This window comes from Grampus griseus (assembly GCF_964374135.1).
Source record: "Grampus griseus genome assembly, chromosome: 10".
Lineage (NCBI taxonomy): Eukaryota > Metazoa > Chordata > Mammalia > Artiodactyla > Delphinidae > Grampus > Grampus griseus.
In genome coordinates this window covers 98409178-98434124 of record NC_139004.1, presented here as the reverse complement: position 1 = coordinate 98434124, position 24947 = coordinate 98409178, and the positions used below count along the sequence as shown (strand labels likewise).

At 41.3% G+C, this 24947-nt stretch overlaps 1 protein-coding gene across 2 annotated transcripts in view; it reads right to left on the bottom strand.

The window, feature by feature from the left end:
• Positions 1 to 24947, bottom strand: part of ATG7 (autophagy related 7) — a 244424-nt gene that overhangs the window by 165411 nt on the left and 54066 nt on the right. For both annotated transcript variants that reach the window (XM_082664489.1, XM_082664490.1), the window contains exons 10-16: positions 22956 to 23046; positions 22053 to 22197; positions 16666 to 16824; positions 12915 to 13109; positions 9822 to 10025; positions 8439 to 8554; positions 3627 to 3702 (exon numbers count right to left, since the gene is read on the bottom strand). In XM_082664489.1, the coding sequence (XP_082520615.1) occupies positions 3627 to 3702; positions 8439 to 8554; positions 9822 to 10025; positions 12915 to 13109; positions 16666 to 16824; positions 22053 to 22197; positions 22956 to 23046 (986 nt within the window). The remainder of the gene's footprint in view (positions 1 to 3626; positions 3703 to 8438; positions 8555 to 9821; positions 10026 to 12914; positions 13110 to 16665; positions 16825 to 22052; positions 22198 to 22955; positions 23047 to 24947) is intronic.

Genomic DNA, 24947 nt, shown 5'->3' with positions numbered 1-24947 from the left:
GTACTTGAGGACCAAGAGTCCATTTGCCCAAAGAGAAAAAACGTGAACTGCCTGGTCCATGTTGGTATCAAAGCAGGACTGCTATATTCATGACCATGGTTTTCAGACAACTACTGAATTGCCACGATGCTTTTCGTTCTCTGAGAGATGTCCAGTCAAATGATCAGCAGCTACATCGGCTGTTAATTTCTGTCACATTTCTGTCTCACCAGCCTGCACACCAACTTCCTGGAGACATCAGGAGTGGCCTCGACACTTGATAACTCCTGAACTGTGCCTCCCGCCAAAGAACCAGAAAAAGGGGTCTGGCCTCACAGAACAGTCACCACCCCAGGAGCCAGGAAAAGACAACCCCGCCACCTTTTTTTTTTTTTTTTTTAAATAAAAGATCCCACTTGCTGGGAAGCAGAGGGAATAACAGTATGCACTAAGATCTACAGTGAAAAAGTTCTCTCTAGCAAAGAAGCCAGACTCCAAAGACCATGTATTATATTATTTCATTTACAGAAAGTTCAAAATTAGACAAAAGTCTCCCAAGGTGTTTGGAGCCAAGAGCTGCGTGTCTCTGTGTGGGAAGGAGGCAGTGATAATTGAGGAAGCATGGGGGGATGTCAGGGAACTTGATAACACTTCATTTTGACCTGCGTGCTGGGTACATGAGTGGTGTTCATTTTGTGAGAATCCAAGTTGTATACTTAATGATTTGTGTGACTGTGTATATTTTATACATAGATAAAAATGACAAATTAAAAAACATTCCCTTCATAGGCAGAAAGTGGCTTATACTCATTGCTGCCTGCTTGCAGAATCCCATCCACACACAGTGGGCCAGAGACTTTTTAAAAAGAACAAACCCATAAGCCTATTTTCTCACCTTCAAATGGTTTTTTCACGGTTTTCAAATGCAATAAGAGGTTGTTTCAGGCTGAATATCACTGAATTTCAGGGACTAATCAAGCCTTTTTCTGCACTTGGCCAATCTCTGGATAAGCCAAATTCGGCCTGTGGTCCCACGGAGAGATGGACTAAGTAATCCTCAGGCCTCCCAGGTCTGACACGGGGGAGAGCTGAGACGCAGAGAGCATGGGCGAAGTTAAGCAACTTTCCCCAGATTACACAATGAGTCGCTGGTGGGGGGCCTTGTGATTCTCGGTCCAAGGACTATCACTTTTCTACTACATCTCATTCCACAAGGGCCAATTAATAAACACTCTCCTTTGGGGAATGGAGAAAAAATGAGCCCAGGGAACGTCACTGGCTATTCTCTGTATACAAAGCACACAAAGGGGTTTACCGAGTTCCTCTCCAACAGGAAGTCATTTGTCTCAAGAGAGCCAGGAAAAGGAGGGGGTAAGTGCTGAGTCTGCATTGCAACACAGCCAGTGTTTTTGTGGAAACGGTGGTCCCCTAATCAAAACACAGTTGCATAAATGGACTCACTCCACTTCAAAAAGAAAAAAAAAAGAAGAAATTTAAAGCCTTATAAAATAGGGACCACACAACCCTGACTAATTTTAAAGCTCTTTCTCCACTGTCTTTTTTAGAAAGTAGCTAAAAATAAAGGCTTGAAACTTGAAATAATGTAAGCAAGTAATCTCACACACACACACACACACACACACACACACACACACACACACACACACACACACACACACACACACACACACACTGGGCTTTTCCCATATATGGCTGCATTATTCTTCAGACTTTGAAAAGGCCAAATGAAGAGATGGCCAACAACCAAAATAATCCTTCAGACATTTGAAAACTAGGAGAAAGAACTAGAAGAGTGGGTGAATGACAAACAATTGCAAGGCTCCATGGGGGTAAATAACACTGAGAGGGATTAGTTGCCATAGTACTGTAAAAACATGGGCACATGCATTTTGACACCGGACCCCTTCTATAAAGAAACTGTTTTGCCCTCTGGCCTCAGCACTGAGAAAACTACAACTGCGGTAATTTAACATAAAGGACTTCAAGAAGGAAACCAGTGCAGGGGCACGACTGAAAATTTAATTAAGGCCCTTCTCAGCATGAAATCTGTAAAGGAGATGAGGGCACATCTCAAGGTCAGAAGAAAGGGAAGGAGACATGTGAAAAGGGATGAGGGTGAGGATTCAGATGAGCACGTCCACAGCAGAGGTTGGCTCTGGAGGACAGCTTCCTCATGGGGATGAGGGGGGCTTATTACAGGGCCTAGTGAGTCCTACTTGAAGTGTTTCTGCAGAAAAGATTAACCCATTCATGTCAAATAAATGCCACCTTGAGTGCGGCAGGCTGGAAAAGTCATATTTGCATGGTGATGTGTGCTTTCCCAAGCCTCGTCACAGACAATCCTGCACACAAGGTAAAGCACCTGCTTTTACTGATACAGAAACTGAGGCCCAGGGAGGTAAGTGACCTAACACAAATCCATGACAGGTGACGTAGGGCAAGTGGCCCAGAGCAGCGATTCGAAGCAAACTCTCCCAAAATGCAGGCTGGGGCTATTTCCACTCACAAAACCTCAGACGCAGCCCTGGTCAGAATGCCGAGTTTAGGTATGGATTTCGGCATATCCACTACCTCTGTGACCGTGCACAAGTAATTTCCCCTCTTCTGATTCAGACCCTCAACCAGAAAATGACAGGGCAGGTGTGCGTAGGCAGCGAGAGAGACGAACGCGACCTGCGTGAGTTACCCCGCTCTCTGCACGCGTTGGTGAGTCTGTCCTCACAAGCCCCCAGATGGGACTGTCGGGTGCTCTCACTGCTCCCCTAACTAGACAGCCTTCCTGCTACAGACTGAGATACACACACGGAACCCAGAGAAATGATTTCCGAAAAGTAAGACCAGAAAACCTCCAAAAGCATAGTGACGAAAACTGGTGAAAAGGCAACACGAATTTAACATTTTCATCCCACTGCTTTTTTTCTCTCTCGCTCTCTATGGGTGGACCTTCCCTATGATGCCTCAGATTCTTTTTTCTGAAAAGACACCCCACTGTCTGGTGACACTGTGCACTTCCAATGGCTTTCCCATGCATGCCCAGAAAGCCTTCTGTTATTTGGCTTCTACTATTTATTATTTCTTAATTATTATTAAGGAGTCAGTAATAATAAACAACAGCAACAAAACTAGCAGCACCATTTACTGAGGGCTGTGACGTACCAGGCACTGTCGCTAAGCCCTTTCTGTATAACATCTCTCATCTCTACTGCTACCAGCTGAGGTCGGTATTCTTGACTCCATTTTCTAGATAAGAAAACTAAGGCTCAGAGAAGTTTAATGACTTGGCCAAGGAAGGCCATCTTAATAACTGCCGGGCTGGGATTTAAGCCGCTGTCTGGTTGGTTCCAAAGCCCGTTCTCTCTTGTTCTACTACATCACGAGGCCCCTAGTCAACATGCTAAATGCTAAATCAAGACTCTGGGTAATGCTGCTTGTTCAGGATTTCTTCTCGTCACCATCCTGCAGAATGGGATCTCCTCCAGGTGCTCATAAAGAATTCCCACTGAAATACCAGGTAAGCTGGAGGGTAGAGAGGGTGGAGAAGAGGTGGGCTGGAATGACCCCAAATACTTTCCCACTGCACCACTGGGATCGGGTCCAGAATTGTGATTTCATTCCCAGTCACTAACCTGGTGAGGCACGAGCCCGAGAGAGGTTGGAGGCTCATTCATGCGGTCGTCACTGCTGCTGGCAATGGCGTAGCCCCTGAGAAAAGGAAACCATTAGAGCTGTTCATTTCATAAAAATCTATGTTTAATTCCTGTGAGGACGATCTGGAGGAGGTCCACATAAGATTTATAAGGATAACTGAACACCCCTTGCTAGGCAGCATAAGCTAGGGAAAAAAAACCCCTAATTTCCCTGGGAGGAAGGCAGAAGAATATTTTAAAAAAGAAAAAGCTTGTGTTTTAGAGTCAGAAAGACCAGAGCTTGTGAGCACAGGCAAGTTGCTTAATTTCTCTGTGCTTCAGGTCCATCACCTATAAAATAGGAATAAGACAGTTGTGAGAAATGAATTAGGAGTAAGTTAGATAAATTGCCAAGTGCAACATCTGGCTAATGTTAATTCCCTTACTCTCAAATAGTCTTGTAAAACACCACAGCACATTGTTGAATTGAATTGAAATTTTGAAACAGAAAACCTTCCAACCTTAACTTGCTGGGGTGATGTAAATGCTACCACGATGGAGGAAGGAGAAAGAAAAGCGAGGGATTAATTGGGCAGAACGAATACTCCCTCCCGAATAACAGTCTGATGTTTACTTACGTTACAGAAGAGACGTGACACAGACCCTGGTTTTAGCCTATGACCAAGGCAAATGTGGCAGACAGAGGGGTCAGTGTCAAGGACTCAGAGCCAGCTCTGAAAGATTTTAACCCAAATGCTTCCTGTCAGAGGGCCACAATAAACATAGGTGCCAGGGGGATGACAAAGATGAGAGGAAGACAAAAAAAGCTGCTTATTTTCATTTAACTCTGAAGCATCTATACTGTTACATATGCTACCAACATAGTACAGAGGCTATCTTTTCAACTTCAGAGAAGAACTCTGAGTTATACAGTAAATAGAATATTCATGTTGATTTCTGAGAACCTGAAAAACAAATCTTTCAAAAATTCAATTCTTTCCTGCCTGTATTACAAACAGCATAGCAGAGTGATTAAAAACAGAGTTTGGAGCCAAACTGGGCTGTGCTTAATCCCAGCTTTACTACTTATCAGCTTCATGAATTTCAGCAACTTAGTTATCTTCGCTATGCCTCAATTTCCCCATCAAAAATGGGACAGATAAGAGTTCTTTCCTAATCTGTTTGCTATGAGGATTAAATGAATTACTATTTGTAAAGTGCTTAGAATAATGCCTAGCACAACGTAAGCACTAAGTAAGGGTTGAAAATAAGACAAATCACAATGTGTTTGTCACACAGTGAGGTGTAAATACCTGTTTGGCTCCAGTTTGCCTTCACTATATCACACTTGAGAGCACGGTCTCCAGCGGATATTGAGAGAGTCTTAAGTTGTTTACTAAGTTTTCTTTTGCTTCTCTCTTTTCTTCATTTTCTTTCCTTTCCTTTTCTCTTCTTTTCCTTCCTTCTTTCTTTTTCTAAATTACTGACTCTATTTTTTAAAATTAATTTAATTTTTGTCTCACTTTTATTTATTATAAGATGAATTACTTCTGTTATTTATAAGTCATAAAGTAAGATCTTCTCCTTGCTTGGAGAAGAGAGGGTGTCTAGACCACAATTGTGCTAATTTTTATATCTGTAATATAACATATATACAATGTGTTACACATAGAGACTACCGAAAGGCCCAAGGTCAAGTTGAAACAAAACACACCAGCCTACTCCTTGCCTTCCTCTCACATGCAAGCCTAACCCTATGAGTGCTTAATAAATTAAAAAATATTTTTATAACTGGTGTGGCATTGGTGGACTAAGTGGTCAGGACCAGTCCCCTCATTGAGAACAAACAGGAAAGCTAGACAAAGTACACAAACCTCCGTTTGAAAGCATCAGAGAGCTACCACAGTAAGGGAGAATTACAGAGCTAAGGTTTATAAGAGGAGGGAAGCCCACAGAGGTAAATCAGGCATTTGCAAGGGGAATTTTCCCCCATAAAATGATTGTCAATGTCCAAAAGCAGTGGCCACAAGCTCAGAAGCTGAACAGTGATACTCACTGACTCATGAGGCTGATGGGAAAATCCAGAGTTGAGGTCTGCCAATAAGGAGGAACCATGGGAAATATCCAAGGCTTTGGATTGGGATCATACAGGGGTGCATCCTCAGACTAACGGTGAACCGGAAATAGATAAGCCCTAATTGGATAAAATGTTCTAGGATGGTAGTCCCCTTGGCCTAGCAGTTTGCCAGAAAGAAATGTAAATCACATCTCTGTAATTTTTCAAATATAATGTCCAGTGCTCAATCAAATATAGCCAAGAAGATACAAGGAATTGAGGAAATTTAAATATTGATTGGATATGTGGTAATATTAGGAAATTGCCTTTAATTTGTTTTTATATGTAAAAATAGTAAAGATACATACTAAAAAGATATATTTTCATGAATGAAAGCTATGTCTTGGATTTGCTTTAAAATAAGTCAGTGGAAGGAGAAAAACTGTGGACAGTAGTACAGATAAATGATGACTGGTAATTGTTGAAGCTGGGTGGTGCATACAAGGTGGTTTCTACGTATATACACAAATTGTGTGTGCGTGTGTGTGTGAGAAAGAAGATATCTATATCTATCTATCTATATCTCTACCTATCTATATATATCTTTTCATATATGTTTGAAATTTCCATAATGAAAAGGTTTTGTTTTTTTTAAAAAAAACCAAAACCAGGTATATGAGGAGACAATACATAACCAAAAGCCAATAAAAACAATAGACAATAGGAACAGACTCATAGGAGATCGCATTAATGGACATTACTGATAAGGACTTAAAAGAAAAACATGATCAAATGTGTTCAAAGAATGAAAAAGACCAAAATCACAATTTTGGCAGAGAAGAGGGTATGTATAAGATAAGATCAGATGGAAACTCTAAGAGTGAAACATATAATTATGAAATTTAAAACTCAATGGATGGTTTAAAGCATAGACACAGAAGAAGGAAGAATTAGTAAACTGGAAGATAAGCCAAAACCAAATAGCCAGACTGAAGTAAGGAAAGACAAAATTATGGAAAGTACAGAAAAGAGCATAGGCTGATTCTAACATGCAACTGGGGACTCGAAAGGGGCAGAAGCAATGTTTTAGGAGATAATGGCTGAAAATTGTCCACAGTGGGTAAAAAACATCAAGCCATGGATTCAAGGGGCACTAAAAAGCACAATCAGAATAAATACAGAAATAGGTATACAATAACAAATAACAGAATTAGGTATGTGTTCCCAACTTCTGAAAACCAAAGACAATGAGAAAATCTTAAAAGCAACTGAAGGTAGGGGAAGAGGGAGAAAAACAAATTGTATTAAAGGAGTAGCAACCAGGTACACACCTTACTCCTCAACCAGGATAAGGGCAGCCAGAGACAACAGGAGTGCACTCTCAACTTGCTAAAGGGAAATTACCACCAGTCTGGAATTCTGTACGCAGCAAAAATAGCTTTCAAGCGTAAAGATAAAACAAAGACATTTTTGGACAAACAAAAACTGAAATATCTTTGTCGCTGGCATTTCTAAAGGCAATAATAAAGGGTATTCTTCAGGCAGAAGGAAAATGCCCTTGGATGGAAGCTCAAGGTCACAGAAAGAAAAGTAACAAAAAGGAAAATATTAGCAAAATGAAATGAATACCAACTATATAACAATAATAATATCTTCTAGAGTTTAAAATACATACAGAACTTTTTTTTTTTTTTTTGCGGTACACAGTCTCTCACTGTTGTGGCCTCTCCCGTTGCGGAGCACAGGCTCCGGACGCGCAGGCTCAGCGGCCATGGCTCATGGGCCCAGCCGCTCCGCGGCATGTGGGATCTTCCCGGACCGGGGCACGAACCCGTGTCCCCTGCATCGGCAGGCGGACTCTCAACCACTGCGCCACCAGGAAAGCCCCAGAATTGTTTTTAAATGAATGTGCAGACAGTACTGGGCGCCTGCCCAATGTATTCTCCACTTCTATCTCACCACAGTTTCACTGAGAGAGGCAACATGCCCAGCCAAAGGACTACATTTGTCCGTCTTCCTTGCAATTACGAGTGCAAGGTCATGTGATATAGGAGTTTTAGAATCAATGGGTAAGTCTTCCCGGAGAGCCTTTTAAAAGGGGGCAGCCTCAGCTGAGCACAACTTTCATCCTTTGGACATTCCTTTCCTCTTACGTGTAACACAGAAGCAACACTGTTGGCAGAGCAGCCATCTTGTGACCACAGGTGACAAGCATAAGGAAGGGAGCTAAGCGTGGCTGAGTGAGTGCTAAGGAAACAGTCCCCGATGGCATATCGGAGCCTTTGTACCAGCCCTGGATGCTGCCTCTGAGCTTCTTGCCGCATGAGAAAAATCAAGCTGTACGCTTTGGGCTAAGTCACTTTAGATGGATCTGTTACATACAGCTAAATGCAATTTCTATCATATGTAATTCACGTATTGCCTTACAAGTGCTCAGGGCTAAGGAGATCAAAACATATTAAGAGGATAAATGCATGAAGGTCCTAAGGCCACTACCAAAATTTTTATCCTTCCTTATTATCAATTACCAATTAACTCTAGGAGAGTTCAGTTCCAGAAGGATGCAGAGATACAGCTCCAAAGATCACAATGACAAGTCCTCCAGGCCAAAGAATCACACTGGGTTTTTTTAAAATCTTGTTTTTTTGAGGATGGAAAGCGCAATATAATTCTCAGAAAATTCAGACTGAGAAAAGGCCAAGGGAGATACAAAAGCTTTCTTTGCTTAAACACCCATCTCTAAAAGGCAAACTCACCCTTCTGGATGCTGCAAAACGGAAACCATCAACTCCACCGCCAGGGCTCCTGCAATCATGGCCAGTCCTGGACGACTCACAGTGCACTGCTGGTCCAAGGTCCGGTCTCTGGTTGACTACAGAGAACAGTCACTGACGTGAATGCAAAGTTCTGTTCCACCCAACGCCAGCTGTGTGAAGCATGAAACTCCTCCACAATAAAGCTCTATCACATACCAGACGCTCACTGTTGGCAAAGATCAGTCAGCCTCACATAATACCATTTCTTGCAAGTACCAAGAAAATCAAAATATACAAGTTAGGTAACTAAATGAGGTAATACATTAAGAAGGACTAGCAGTTATAAACAAATTAAAGATGGGGGGCCCAGCTGCCTCACACATGGAGTGGCGTCCTGTACTCTTAACTGAGTACCCTTAACCACCCTTCTTCACATAAGAGGATATTTTTGTCTTTATACTGGGAAGACACAAAAGCCAGTCATCCAGAAGAGGTGTAAATCAGTGAGGAACAAGTTTTAACAGAAGGTGAAAATGGAGGGGAGGGTACAGACAACACCTCTGCTTTGTTTCACTAGAAGTGATCGCCTTTTCTGATGAAAGACCATTCCTGCTCACCCTGCTTCCATGGCAGCATTAAGAACACAGAACCTTACGTTGGAACAGTGTAGTGCTTGCTGCTCAGAGCACTTCCATGTTTGAACCACCTTGCACTGTTAATAGTCAGGGCAAGTATTCGTCCCTCCCCTACTGGGGTTGGCAGATAAAATACAAGATGCCCGGTTAAACTTGAACTTTAAATAAACAACAAATAATCTTTTAGTATAAACAGATCTCGAATATTGCATGGGACACACTTATACTAAAATATTATTCGTTATTTACCTGAAATTCAGAGTTAACTGGAAATCCTGTATTTTGACAAGCTGAGTCTGACAACCTTCTGGGCCTCAGAGTCCCATCCTGCAGAAGCACAGGGAGCCTAACAGACTTATTTGGAATAATCCCGTGAGGCTGGACTGCAGTCTGGGTCTTCAGACTCCTCATTTAACACCCTCTTCACTAATATACCCTAAGAATCCACACAGAATACAGCACGAAGCGCTGCCAGGAACCAATCTAGCCTGCGGTTTCCTTGCTGAGCTTTCCATAAAAATGGTTTGTTGCTGCGTTTACATTGGCGAACAGGGAAGAGCTGGACACAGTTGATGATGTCAAACAAGGCTCATAGAGGGATAAGGCCCTGCCCCGCCCCCCAAATGGAGAATTTTTCTCTGTTAAAAGACAATATCTAAATAGTCGTAAAGGAAAGAACTGGGTCTCTCCACTCTAGTGGGCAAGACGGTTGTAGGAAATATTTGGAATAACAAAGAAATCCACTTACATCTCCCGGGGCCACCACATCATTGCAGAAATAGCAGCCAAGTTTGTAGCCAGGGATGTTGGCAAAAAGTGATGGGCCCAGGAGGTCGGCAGGTGCCACAGGGTGGCTGGGACACAAGTCCCCGGCTCCCTGCTGCTTCGGCTTCTTCAGGCCATGTCTCATAACAACAAATGTGTCAAATCCCAAGGCAGCATTGATGACCAGCTGTGAGTTTCAAGGAATAAAAGGCTAGAGTTAAGAGACACATATTTTAAGCCACGGCTAACTTCATATTTGGTCCACTTAAAGAATTTATTTTACTAGTGTTTGCAGTAAATGTTTGCATATGACTATAATTAGATTCTAGAAGCTAATGTTGGTAAAAGTTACCCAAGACTGAGGGCTTATTAGATGCAAAAGACTTGACAAGTGATTAACATAAATTATCTCATTTGGTTTCATTTAAAATTCCCAGCAAACATTTCCTATTTACAGATGAGGATACTGAAAGTCAGAGAGGTTACTTCTATAACTTGCCCAAGGTCACTTAGCTGGTAAAAGGTAGGTGTATAAAACTGTCTCGATAGTTCTCAAACCCATTCTTTCCAGCATTATGCTATCCTCTGTTATTTCTACAGAGATTTTTTTTCATAATAGCTTTATTGAGATATAATTCACATACCATATAATTCACCCTCCACATAGGATTTTTTTTGAATATTTTCTTTCTTTTTTAAAATTTATTTATTTATTTATTTATTTTTGGCTGCATTGGGTCCTGGTTGCTGCGCGCAGGTTTTCTCTAGTTGCGGCAAGCGGGGGCCACTCCTCGCTGTTGTGCGCGGGCCTCTCATTGCGGTGGCCTCCCCCACTGCGGAGCACGGGCTCCAGGCATGCGGGCTTCAGTAGTTGTGGCTTGCGGGTTCTCAAGCGCAGGCTCAGTAGTTGTGGTGCACAGGCTTCATTGCTCCGTGGCATGTGGGATCCTCCCAGACCAGGGCTCGAACCCGTGTCCCCTGCATTGGCAGGAGGATTCCCAACCACTGAGCCACCAGCGAAGCCCCCACATAGGTCTTTGAGGACAATTTTTTTCATTTATACTGTAAGAACGTCTCTTAGTTGTAATTTAACTTATTCTCCCAAATTTATGGTTAGACAGAAAGTTAGAAAAAATCAAGGAAAACCATACCAGAAAACAAAAATCACTCACAATCTCACAGCTCAAACAATTATTATTAATAGTTTGAAGTATTTCCCTGTTATTTTCGCTCTCTCTCTCCCATTCCCTTCCTCCCTTTCTCCCTTCTTCTTGCCACCCTTTGATAAACGTAGATATCTTTACATATATAAACAGAGTTGATAAAAAAATATATATATACAATATTATATCTTGCTTATTTAACATAATGTGGTATTTTCCATGTTATTAAAATTCTTTGAAGACATAACCGTGAACGGCTGCATACTATTCCGTCACACATATGTACCGTGATTTATTGGGTTGACCAAAAGGTTCGTTCGGTTTTTTCCGTAAGATGACTCTAGTAGCAGTTAGTTGTCTTTAATGTCATTCGAAACAATTTTGTTAGATTGTATGTGACAGCTGTCATATCAGCATGTGTTTAAAAAAAGACATGAAAATTAGTGAATTTTTGTGTAGCCATTTTAATACTGAAGATGAAAGAAAAAAGCAACATTTTCGGCATATTATGCTTTGTTATTTCAAGAAAGGTAAAAACGCAATCGAAATGCAAAAAAAAAGATTTATGCAGTGTATGGAGAAGGTGCTGTGACTGATCAAATGTGTCAAAGGTGGTTTGAGAAGTTTTGTGCTGGAGATTTCTTGCTGGACACTGCTCCACGGTCAGGTAAACCAGTTGAAGTTGATAGCGATCAAATTGAGACATTAATTGAGAACAGTCAATGTTATAACACGCGGGAGACAGCCAACATACTCAAAATATCCAAATCAAGGGTTGAAAGTCATTTGCACCAGCTTGGTTATGTGAATTGCTTTGATGTTTGGGTTCCACGTAAGTTAAGCAAAAAAAACCTTCTTGACTGTATTTCCACATGTGATTCTCTACTTAAACGTAATGAAAACGTTCCGTTTTTAAAACAAATTGTGACAGGCAATGAAAAGTGGATACTGTCCAATAATGTGGAAAGGAAGAGACTATGGGGCAAGCGAAATGAACCACCACCAACCACACCAAAGGCCAATCTTCACCCAGAGAAGGTGATGTTGTGTATATGGCGGGATTGGAAGGGAGTCCTCTATTATGAGCTCCTTCTGGAAAACCAAACGATTAATTCCAACAAGTACTGCTCCCAGTTAGACCAACTGAAAGCAGCACTCAACGAAAAGAATCTGGAATTAGTCATCAGAAAACACATGATCTTCCATCAGAATAACTCAAGACTGCATGTTTCTTTGATGACCAGGCAAAAACTGTTACAGTTTGTCTGGGAAGTTCTGATTCATCCGCCATATTCACCAGACATTGACCTTCGGAATTCCATTTATTTAGGTCTTTACAAAATTCTCTTAATGGAAAATTTCAATTCCCTGGAAGACTGTAAAAGGCACCTGGAACAGTTCTTTGCTCAAAAAGATAAAAAGTTTTGGGAAGATGGAATTATGAAGTTGCCTGAAAAATGGCAGAAGGTAGTGGAACAAAAGGGTGAATACGTTGTTCAATAAAGTTCTTGGTGAAAATGAAAAATGTGTCTTTTATTTTTACTTAAAACTGAAGGCACTTTTTGGCCAACCCAGTGTTTAAACATTCAGTTCTTTTGGCCCTTGAAGTTGTCACTGACCCAACAGTAGTGAATGAGACAAAATCTTTGCCCTCTTGGAGCTTACATTCTATTGTGAGTAGAGTGTCCCTTCCAGTAAAGGACCTCACAGGGTGGTTATGAAAATTAAACAGTAAAGGGTAACAATTATGCTGGATGATGGTGCATAAGGCAGAAACAGTCTCTGGAGGAAGCCCTCTTGTACCAGGTCACTAGGCCACACAAAGCACCTTCTGCTCTGGAGGGGGCAGATTGGGGACACTTCCCCCTGGGGAGATGATGCATTAAGTCACCACCAGAGGACCCACACTCTACCTTTCTCTTGCTCGCGGCGATGACGGCGGGCAGCCATCGGCTCTCCCGGGTGTCCATCAGCAGGAACACGACATCATGGCCTTCGACGAGCTGCTCTAGCCGCTCCACATCCCTGCGGGCCTGCTCCAGGGTGACGCTGGAGAAGTTCACTGGGTGTCCCGGCATGGGGATGCTCATGTTGAACCCTCTGGCGTTCTGGGGACACACCAGAGAGAGAGGGGTCTGAAGCAAAGGGACAGGCGGGATCTCAGAGCCCGCATCTCCCGGTCGCCGCAAGTGTGCACGCATGGTCGCTTACAGCCTGAAAGCTCTCCATCATGACCACTCTGCCTTAGCCTTCTGCTGCCTGTGCCCCCAACCCTCTTCACCTCTTCAACCTAGACCACACTTTCCTGTCACCCAGGGTCCCTGAATCTGGACAGAGCAGCAAACAGAGACACACGGATCCTAGTTCCAAAGTGGGTGGGGGGCACTTCCCGTGTGAGAAAAGGTGAACAACTGGAGAAAACTGTGTACCTTTGGCTCTTTCCTACAATCTGAGGCCAAGAAACTTCACCAAAATGCCCTCTGCCTGCCCAAGTCCCTCCATCCAGCCAGGCTGTCTCTCCCCACTTATTCCCAAGCTGCCGTCCCCTCCACTTCCTTACGGTAGAATACCTCCAAATGGGATGTCAGAACAAAATAATTTAATAAATTCTTATAAGATTAGAATGGCTGCTAGTCTTGCCTTAATCTTCTTAGGAGTATATGCATTAAAAACAAACAAAACCCTCAAAACCAAAAAACTCTACTTGCTGACTTGAACTAGAAAACTGGCTTAGGAGTGTATACATATTTGTTCGGGGGGTGGTAGTGAAGCTTCATTTCCTGTCCAAAAGCAGAAGCTGCCCAGCAACCTGGGTTCTCTTGGAGTGTGGGGACTCAGGATTTCTCATGGGGGCTTTAGAACAGCTCTGTAATTTACCTTTTGTCCCCTGCTGGCTCCACAATGTCCTGGCAGATGAATTGTGAGTCAAAAAGGAGTGCCAATGGGCTAAAAAGTGTCTGCATGCAATAAATTGGGACAAACATTTCTTTCTGAGACCACAGTCTTTCACTACATATTGTTCAGTGTCTGAAGAGTCATTTTATATAATCTACCCAGGTGCAGAACTTTTAGGTGCATAATGGTAGGAGAGCTAGTCTATCAGTTACTCTTCAGGGTTGAAAGCAGATGTCCAGAGCTGGGTTTTAAAACCCCTAGTGTGGCTCTACAATCCTACATTTTATTGCTTTACCTTTGGGAGAAAAAAAAATGGTGACCTCAAATAGTTATTTGATTTATTAAAGGTCAGGTTTTTTTCCTATTCAATTAATTCAACCCCAGGATTAGGCATGGTATTTGCAGCTGAGCAGTTCTTTTCATGTCTTCTTCACTTAGGACTAGCCTTCTGTCCATGGCCTGGTGTAAGGAGGGTGATGAGTAAATATTTGTTGAATGAAAATATCAACAATATTGATTGTTGAACACTAAGTTGAACACACAAAGAAAATTACATAAGCCTGGCTAACCAATAAGTGAAACAGTTTCACAAGTACTTTTCACGAATTTGATGAATTACACTAGTACTTAGATGCATTCTGTGTTATCTATTATTACTTATAAGGCATGAAGGATAAAAGTGTAAGAGACCTGGCTCCCAGTGGTAAGGAATGCATAATCCAATAGGTAAAATGGAGTAACATGATGTAGGTGCTGAGGAAGAGGCTTGATCCTGGCAGGCTGATGTTTTCAAGAAAAGGTGAACTTGATCTCTAAGGCCCAGCATGACCTGGCCTTTGCTGACACAGACGCCCTAGCTGTGTCTTTCTTGACCTCCACGCTTCAGCCAGCCTGGTCTTCTTTCAGTCCACAAAGGCAGCGTGCTGCTTCCTACCTCAGGCCTCTGCACAAACAGCTCTGCCCCGCCTTGGTCTAGCTAACTCCCACCCATGCTTCAGGACTTAGCTTCCTCAAGGAAGCCTGGTTTAGGTCAGGCCTACCTGTTAAACATTCTCACAGCAACTGAGCTCCTGCCTCGTGCACTTGTTCCCAGTGTAACCGTTTAGGAAATTAGTTTATTGACCGTGCCCCCAGCTAGACTTGAAGTTCAATGCAAGGGAGCAGGAACTTCGTCTGCCTTGTTCCCCAGTCCCTAGCATACAGTAGGCCTTAAATAAATATGTGAGGAGTAAGTCATAGAATAACTGAACAAAGATATAGGGGGAATTGCATTGCGTCATAGACCATGGCTAGGATTTGGGCAAGCAAAACTTTCAGGCAGAGCTCAGATTCAAAGCCAGGTCTGTCTGGGCCCAGAGGGGAGTTCACGGTACTCTCTGGTGATAGAATGAATTATTCTTCCTGACTGTGCACTGCCTCCCTCTAATAGAATTATATGTCCATGCCCTTTGCCATACAACTTTGCAGGACCTCCGACTAGGAAAGCAGGGTATCCTGACCAACCCCATTGACTTAGGGCCTGGCCCTGTGACTAGCTCTGGCAATGGAGATGGAGGACACTGCACAGTGCCATTTCTGAGCTGAAACTTTAACATGTACAGGTATGGTAAGCCTCACCAACCCCTTTACACTTCTACCTTCCACCATAAGAAGAGTAGGACAGCTGACTGTTGCTCCTGGAGTGTAGATTTTGAAATAATGACATATAGAGTAGATTGGAACCTGACTCGAAGCCTGAGTCCAGCCTAGCCTACAGCTAAGCTATGGCTAACCTGCAGACCCATGAGCATGAAATAATGTTTATGATCGTAAGCCATTTAGATGTTGGGAGTATGTGATACGCAATATTGTCACAGCAGAAACCTAACTAAGATGCCTCCTCAATGATGGGGTGTAACTTATTCTCATCTCTTCTGGCATCCAGCACCTCACTGGGTACAGTGGGTGTTCAATCAATCCTGCTGAATTAAACCCATTCCTCTGGTACACTGATGAAATGGGCAAAACAAAGTTGCTTTTAAAGCAAAGACCGTTAAAATGAATGAATCTAATGCTGAGTGACCAAACAGAGAAATTTTGAGAAAGCAGGTTTTTTATTTTTAGCCAGGGCCAAGAGTCTCTTGTGGCACTTTAAGTACAAACAGATACTTCGGAGACACCTAATCTAACCTCTGTCACATAAACTGATTAAGCATGCAAGATGCAGAATGTCTTTTGCTGGATGACCTCAAAAACACCGACAAATTTCGAAGCAAATGAGCTGAATGACTTGCCTCATTGTTTTTAAAATAAATGATGAAAGTCAAAAATAAGAAGCAGCTGGAATAAAAAGCTAAACATTAGCCAGATCTTTCTTCTGCAGACTTACATTCAATTTAATTTCATAAACCTGTACTAACTATCAAGTATTCTGGTGATGAGGAAAATAATATCCTACATCTGAGCCACCATAAATCCCTTTGGAACAAGGCAGTATCTAAAAATATTTGTACCCCAAATTCCTCAACTCAGATAATGCTTTGCAACTTATAAAACATTCTTTTCATGTACTCTTCATTTTATTTTCATAATAATATATGAGAGTTTTGTTCTTGTAATCTGCATCTCTGAGATGAGGAAACAGAGGTTTGGCCACATGATGAGGGCCTGGTAGTAAGTGACAGATGTCTGACTCCCTTTCACCAATACCACAGGGCCTCATTCCCCAAGACTTAAACACTGAAAGATCCAGAAGAAAACCTCAGACGTTCTCAAACAGCATCAACGTACCACTCCGGGGAATATTTTCTGGAGCCGGTCTGCTGCAGCCAGGGCCTTGGGCTTACCACCCACCAGGCAATCTTCAAATTCATACAGAGGCTGCCTCACAGGGTTGGAATAGGAGATCTTGGCATTGTCCACAAATGTGATGTGTCTGACGCCCCAACCCTGCATGGAAACAGGAGATCATGGTGTGTTTCTGATGAACATTTCACAGGGTGTCTCCCTTGAAATCCCTAAAAGGGGTTTTATTTTGGAGCAGCTTGGGAACCTCAAAATACAGGGAACTCCAGAAACTGAATTGTGCAAATTCAGTTTTTGACAGTGTCAACTTCCTTTAAAAGACAAAATAATTATACACACAGTGCCTGGCTTCCTACAGTAATGAGAGTAAGAAATGTCATTGTGGGTCTGACTAATAATTCATTATTTTTGACAGTGGCACCAGAGGAAGCTTTGGGGATGAGTCCCATAAGAACTGTCTCTGTTACTGTCTTAAAAGGATTAGCAAGAGCCACCCAATGTCCTTGTTTTCCCTGAATGAATAAGCATAAGTAACATCTCATCCTAAAATTCACTTAAAGCCTGAATTGGCTCCTTGTAAAAGTGACTTATAAGTTATCTCCAATTGTATAACATCATAGAAGATTTTGTACTTTTTCTCCAAGAGGCAAAGCCCTTATTAATATTCTGGAATATAGGGGAAAATCTACATGCTCAGAGATAGTTTTCATGATTTCATACACTTCAATTCCATCTCCTATAAAGTCTTATAGAACCACATGATTTTAAAATTAGATAGGCTCTTTAAAATCTTTAGTTCAATTACTTTATTTTACAGATACAGAAACTGAAGCCCAGAAAAGATAAATGACTTATCTTAGGTCATAGATCTGGTTAATGGAGGGGAGGAAATGAGATCCTCAGAGTGGCGACCAAATGAAGGTGCGTACTTTCTGGGGTGAGATGGGGTATGTGTATTTCAGTAAACCATAAACAAGCACAGTGATGCAAGAGAAGCCCTGGCAGGATTGGCTGCAGAGTTAAGAGTCTGATCTCTGTCTTATTTCAATATCCTTCCATTAGGGACTTTGAAATTCAGTTAGTCTGATGAGTCCAGGGGCACAGTCAACAACAACCCAAGATTCACTGTCGGGGTGGAGGATGATAGGCCAGAATCCACTCTTTTGAAAGCATAGTTTAAGTCGGCTGCTTGTTTTGAAGCCCACTGGTAACTTTGGTCTACCCACCCAGTTTTATAAGTGACTTTCACCAGGTAAGCAAACTACCATGGAGGGGGAATAAACATATGTAATATCCAAAAGTCAGTGGTGCTTGGCTTGGGGATATTTATTTCGGGAGTATTTTTGCATTTTAAAGCAATGCTGAGTGGAGAGCAAGGAAGGCAGTCTGGGAACATGCTTGGCGGTGGGAAGAAAGCTACATAAATTACAAACATGCCACAGGTTAGTCACATGCATGTGGACTCTCACACTTAACTTTCAGTTTCCTGTAATGCTACATAGTTTAAATGGCTAATCTGTAAAGATTAAAGAAAATTACAATACTCAGTGCTGGTGAGGATGGGGTGATGAAAAAACTATTTTACCGATTGAGAATGTAAACTAGTATAATTCTTCTGGAAAGCAATTTGGCAATAGGTTTCTAGAACTTTTTAAATGTTCATACCCTTTGACCTACTTCCAGCAATCTGCTTTAGGAAATGATCTAAAATACTGACAACAATGCAATCACAAAGATGTTCTCTGTAACATAATTTAGAGTTGTAAAAAACTAGAAACAATGTTAATGTCTAACATTAGGGGAATGTCACAGTAAATCATGTTTCATCATACAAGAAGGCATACTCTACAGCCATTAAGAAAGCTTTTTAGGTATCCTTTTTAATGACATGAGAAAGTGTTTACAATGCTAATTGGTAAAAGCAAGGGGCATTTTTATATATCAAATAAGATTTTTAAATATACATTAAACAAACACTGAAAAGAAGTGAAAATGTAGTCAAAAAATGGGTCTTCTTTTCTTGCTTTACAACTCTTATACTCTACAAATTTTCTACAATGGGACTATAATGACTTTATAATTTTAAAAATGCTAAGAAAACTTAAGTACCTAATTCTGGAAGTTAGGAAAAGAATGAAATAAATTCCACAAAAATGGAGAAGGAAATGAATAAAGATAAAAGTAGATATTAATGAATCTGGAAGCAAAACAAAACAAAAATTATGGAATAAAGAGATCAAGGATTTAGTTCTCTGGAAAGACTGATAAAATAGACAAGCCTCTCTGGCAAGTTTGAAAAAGAGAAAACACAATTATTCAACATTAGGAATAAGGAGAGATAAAAGAGAGGATAAGGCTTCCCTGGTGGTGCAGTGGTTGAGAGTCTGCCTGCCGATGCAGGGGACACGGATTCGTGCCCCGGTCCGGGAAGATCCCACATGCCGCAGAGCGGCTGGGCCCGTGAGGCATGGCCGCTGAGCCTGCGCGTCTGGAGCCTGTGCTCTGCAACGGGAGAGGCCACAACAGTGAGAGGCCCGCGTACCGCAAAAAAAAAAAAAAAAAAAAAAAAAAGGCAGAGAGGATAAAGAGAAGATTTAAAAGTTGGTAAGAAGGACTTCCCTGGTGGCGCAGTGATTAAGAATCTGCCTGCCAACGCAGGGGATTTGGGTTCAAGCCCTGGTCCAGGAAGATCCCTCATGCCCTGGAGCAACTAAGCCCGTGTGCCACAACTACTGAGCCTGCACTGTAGAGCCCATGAGCCACAACTACTGAAGCCCGTGCGCCTAAAGCCCATTCTCCGCAACAAGGGAAGCCACCGCAGTGAGAAGCCCGCGCACCGCAACAAAGAGTAGCTCCCACTCGCTGCAACTAGAGAAAGCCTGCACGCAGCAACAAAGACCCAACACAGCCAAAAAAGAAATAGAGAAATAAAGAAGTGCATTTTAAAAAAATGAAATAAAATAAAAGATGGTAAGAGAATACCACATGTATTTTATATCAATTAATTTTCAAATTTAGATGAAATGGATGATTTTCTAGGAAAACAACATGACTAAACTGACTCAAAAGAGGTATAAAATCTAAAAAGGTCAATGACTATAGAAACATTTGTAAAAGTTCCCAGAGATTCCCTGCTCTCACTGCCAAGAGAATTCCAAAAGGCATCAGGCCCAGATGGGTTTATAACTGAATTTTGCCAAACCATCAAGGAACTGATAAGTCATACACTTAAACTGTCCTGGAGCATAGAAAAAGGCAGAAAGTTTTATTTTATAAAAGTAGTATAACTCAGCTATAAGATATACGACACCACAAAGAAAAGGAAAAAACATTACTATAAACCAACTTGACTTATGAATGCGTATGTAAAACGTAGCAATAAAACATTACCAGTTGAATCCCATAGTATATTAGAAGAATAACATACCATGAACAAATAGGGTTTTTTCCAGGAATGCTCAACATTAGAATATGATTATCTTGATAGATATATTTGATAAAGCTTAACAATCATTTCTGATGTAAACTCATAGTAAACTAGAAATAAAAATCTGCCTCCTTAATTTATAAAAGAGCATTAGCAGAAACCAATATCACATATCAAAATTAAAGGAAAAAAAAAGAAGTTTCTCATTAAAAATCAGTAACAAAATGAGGATGCCAACTCTCACCACTATTCCTCAGCAAAACCATGGAGTCCTAGCCAATCCTAGAAATAGGTATAAATGTTGGTGAGGAATACTTATCAACCTAGAAAATTCTAAAGAATCAAACAAAAAACTAATATAACTAAGAAAGTTTAGAAAGATGGCCAGATAGAATATCTTTCTTATATATCCCAGTAATAGTCGACTGGAAAATTTAGTGGGAAGAACATATCTTTAAAAGAAAAAAAAACAATTAAACATGTGAAAATAAACTAAATGAGGCATGTGTGAGACCTAAATAAAGAAAATGCTACAAAGATGATCTAAATAATTTAAGAGATATACAGTGCTTCTGGAACTAAGGATCAATATTATAAAGATGTCAATCCTTCCCAATTTATCTATAAATTCATTGTAATTTGAGTTAAAGCTGTGAGTAATAATGCAGGAACAAACAAATGGAATGATGGAACAAGATAGAATCCAAAAAGAGACTCAGGTACATAAGGAGATTTAGTATTTGATTAAGGTGGGAAAATGATGATTTGTATTATTGAACGAATGCCATTCAATCAAATGATTATTCACTTTGTGGAAAAAAAGTTAGATATTTAACTCTCATCATAAAACAAAAATAAATTCCACATTGATAAAGATCTAAACATAAAAACAAGAGTTCTGTAAACCGTAAAGAAAAAGATTGACATATTTAATAACATCAAATTTTTAAAAACCTTTATGTGGCTAAAGATAACTTAAATTGAGAAAACTATTTGCATTATATTACAGAAAAAAGGTTAATATCCATTAAAAAAAGAACTCCTAGTCAATATATAAGAAACACAGCCCAAAGGACATAAATAGAAGAAATAAAATTCACAAAAGAAATAAAATCAAATACTAACCCTCACTAATTAAAGAAATGCAAAGTTAAAAGCTCTGTTTTACATTCTAACACAGTAATTCTACTTCTAGGGCTTTTTTCCTAAAGAAATAATTCCACAGACATGTAAAGATATAAGCATGTTCACTTCAACAGCATCTCTAAAAGAAAAATATGCTGAAATTGATTAAATAAATTGAGGACAAGACATATAATAAAATCCTACATATACATAATATGGAATACATAGAAAGAGAACCACAATTATTGTTATATTAAGTTAAAAATAAAAACGTGCTACAGACAGTATGCTATGATCCAATTTTTGTAAATATAAATAAATAAATAAGTAAGAGCAAAGATGACAAATGTCTCTCTCTGCATTTGCACATGCCTACGAAAACTTCAGGGAAAGATGCTGTGTAATAATCTGTGAAGTCTGCTTAATTCTGGTAAGTGACTTGGGATGAGAGTGGAGGGAGAGTTCCTGTTTCTACCTTATAATAAAAGCATGTATTCCTTTTATACTTAAAGAGATACTGAGAAAAGAAAAAAGGGAGGGAGACAGGGAGGAAAAAGAGAAGGGAGGGAGGGAGAGAGAATAGGGGGAGTCTGGGAGAGAGAAGGCACTCAGGCGTAGTTGTTGCTTGGTATCTGTGGGGGACTGGTTCCAGGAGCCCCTGGGGATACCAAAATCCACAGATACTCAAGTCCCTTACATAAAATACAAGGCCCTCCGTATCTTCAGATGCGAAACCCACAGGTATGGAAGGTGGACTGTATAGCGAAATAAGAAGAGAAGCCACAGCTTTAGAGGTAACATCTGACCCCCACAAACTTACCATCAATGTCCTGGCTACATTACAACCCAAGGTGCCAGCTCCGAGCAGCAGACACTTGACAGACACAACCTTGTCTAAGTCCAAAGTAGGGACCAATCTCCAACACATCAATTTGAGATTTAGATCCACTGATGACTCAGCTAACCTAGAAAATGACAGAATTATTTATTTATTTAGTCAGTCACTCATTTATGCCCCAATCTTGTCCTTTTTAGATAGAAAGTAGCTGTATGAGAAAATAAGAAACAAATACTATGGAAATTAATATCAAAGGAAAAGTAAAACAAAGCTTGAGGGTGAGCGAGGAGGAGAAAGGTGACCACACAGAACACATGCCACCATTATCCTCTGCACCTGCACAGTGATGGGCCACCAATCTGATCCTGAGCTCCCAGCAGCCAAGGTGAAATGGGAAGCATGACCAGGTGTAGGAGTTACTGTGTCCAGGAATAAAAACACACCAGCCGCTTATGAGGAAAGATTTTCCTAATACTGAAAACAGAGAAATTTCTGTCTCCTCAATAAAGGGGGTACTTACATCATGCCTTCAATACAATACTGGTTTCTGTGAAATATTTCTTATAATGTCCTTCAGTATAGGCTAATGGACAAAATCAAAGGGCAATGAATAAAGAACTAAAAGGTGGTGTAGGTACAGAGGTCTGAGAGTCTGAGCTTGAAGCAAGAACAAAATGTAGAATGTCTAGAGAAACGTGAATTGTGTGTCCTTCAGGATATCCGTCATTAATATTAATTCTCACAACCAAACTTAAATCAAGAGGCAGCCAAGAGTGGATTAACACTCGTCGTCAGTGTGAAGGCACCCCCTGACTGAACTGGGCAATGCTCTTGGCCTGACAGAACCTGGTGTGCACCCTGAAGAAAACAGCTTCCAAAGTATACCTTTTAGGGTCCATACATTCGCTGAGGTTCACCATCCTTGGTCCCATGCCTCCTTTCTGGTTCTTTTCCCATCCAACCGCCTTGGGACAATCTTAAGGCAAATAAAACAGTAAGTTTAGGGAAGGAGGGAAAAATAAAAAGTAAGTCAAAGCAGCAAGATGGCTCACGCATCCATAAGCTTTCAGTTCACTTCTTTTTCAAGGAGGTTTGCAGGCCAGATTTGCATCTACTTGCCTCAGTTGCCTCATTTTCCTGAGCCACTAGGAATCTTGTTTAGAGACCCTCAGATCCAAGCACTGCCTTCCCACAGAAGGGCTTCAGAAACAGCCCTGGTCTCTGGCCCGAGTTGCCTTAACTTTTGTAGTTACTGGAAGTTGCTCCAAAAAAAGAATATATCTGGAGCTGGTCTAACCCTGTGAAGGGCTTTCTACCTTAGGAAGACAAGCCAGTGTGACTGCAGCACACCTTCTGCTGAGTTCCCACCTGGACCTGGACCTCTCCGTTGAGCGCACCCCTTCCACTCTTCATCCTTATGTTACCCTTCCACCCAGCCTCTCAGTTCCATCACTGCGCCTACCTGTCTCCAGACCTCAGTCCAAGGGACTGCTCTTCTGTTAAGCTGCCCTCTCCTTTAAGCACATCCTTAACCATTCAGATTTTCCTCTCCTCTGACTTTTCCCTTTCCCGCTGACCTCTTTTAACCTCTGCATTGGGTGCCTCTGTAACTCCAATTCCAGCTGTTCTCAAAATTTGCTCCACGCAAAGCTCTGAGAGGATAAAGACTCCATGGCTGACGGGCTTGGGAAATGCTTCTGTACACCTACCTGTGTTCTCCCTCTGCCCCACCACCACCCAAACCTGGAGCGTCACATCGCACATGAGGGAGATAAAGCTCCGAGAAACCTGCAGTAAAGGAGCCACTTTGTCTGATTTGGCTTTGCGCTTCCCAATCTTACCTGGCTCTCCATTATCTCCCTCAACCAGTAACACCAATTAAAATCTCACAGGACACATTCAGGGTAATGCTGCTCTATTCCACTGTTGCAAAATCCTCTTAAAAATCTCAACTGCTTTGCAGAATACTTCTGCTACCTCCTCACCTTAATGGAAACCTGTCTTCCTTGGTGGAAACCCGGCTTCCTTGGTGGAAACCCGGCTTCCTTGGTGGAAACCCGGCTTCCTTGGTGGAAACCTGGCTTCCTTGGTGGAAACCTGGCCTTGTAAATCCTGCTAATGGGGGCCACCCAGTCTTACACTCCCCACACCTTGGGACCTCAGTTGCTCTCCCTTCCTCACTGAATTCCCAAAATTCACAATAAAGCCTCAACTCCTTAGCAGGGAATTCACTCAGCCACCTACCCTTCCAGCATCACCTCCAATATCTGCTTGAAGTAACAGTCTCTGAAGGAACAGAAGCTCCTTGACTTAAGGTTAAGAGATACAGGACTATGGCGGGAATTTTACATTTGTCTCTAATTGTACACTGGTTTTCTTTGGACATTCTCCTACTTTTATATTTCTATCAACACCTCTATTTTCCTTTCCTTGGGAACTTTTTAGCTTTCAACCTTTGTTTCTTAACATAACACTGCCCAATATAATTATGGGACCTAGAGGTGTTGATTTGCTTTACACAATTTTTTATTTCTGGGACAGGACGACCAATGGGAAACAAGGGGGTCAGTTATCTTCAAAAGCTACTTGGCTGAGGGTATCTTTCCCAGCAAGGAGCCGAAAAACAAATGACCCTTCCTGTTTTAACTCAGGTGCTCTGGTGCGGCCCTTTTTTACATCACAAAAAATTAAAACTGAAATAATAGATTTGAGTTCTTAAAGAGGATAAGAACTCCAAAATCATTTTTCTGGGGGAAAAAAAGAGTTCAAACCAGTTACTAACTCATATTTTGTTTGATTTTCTTACTATTCTCATGTTAAATTTAAAAAGGCTTCTCTAACACATGCACAGAAATTTGACAAGAAATTCAGAAACAC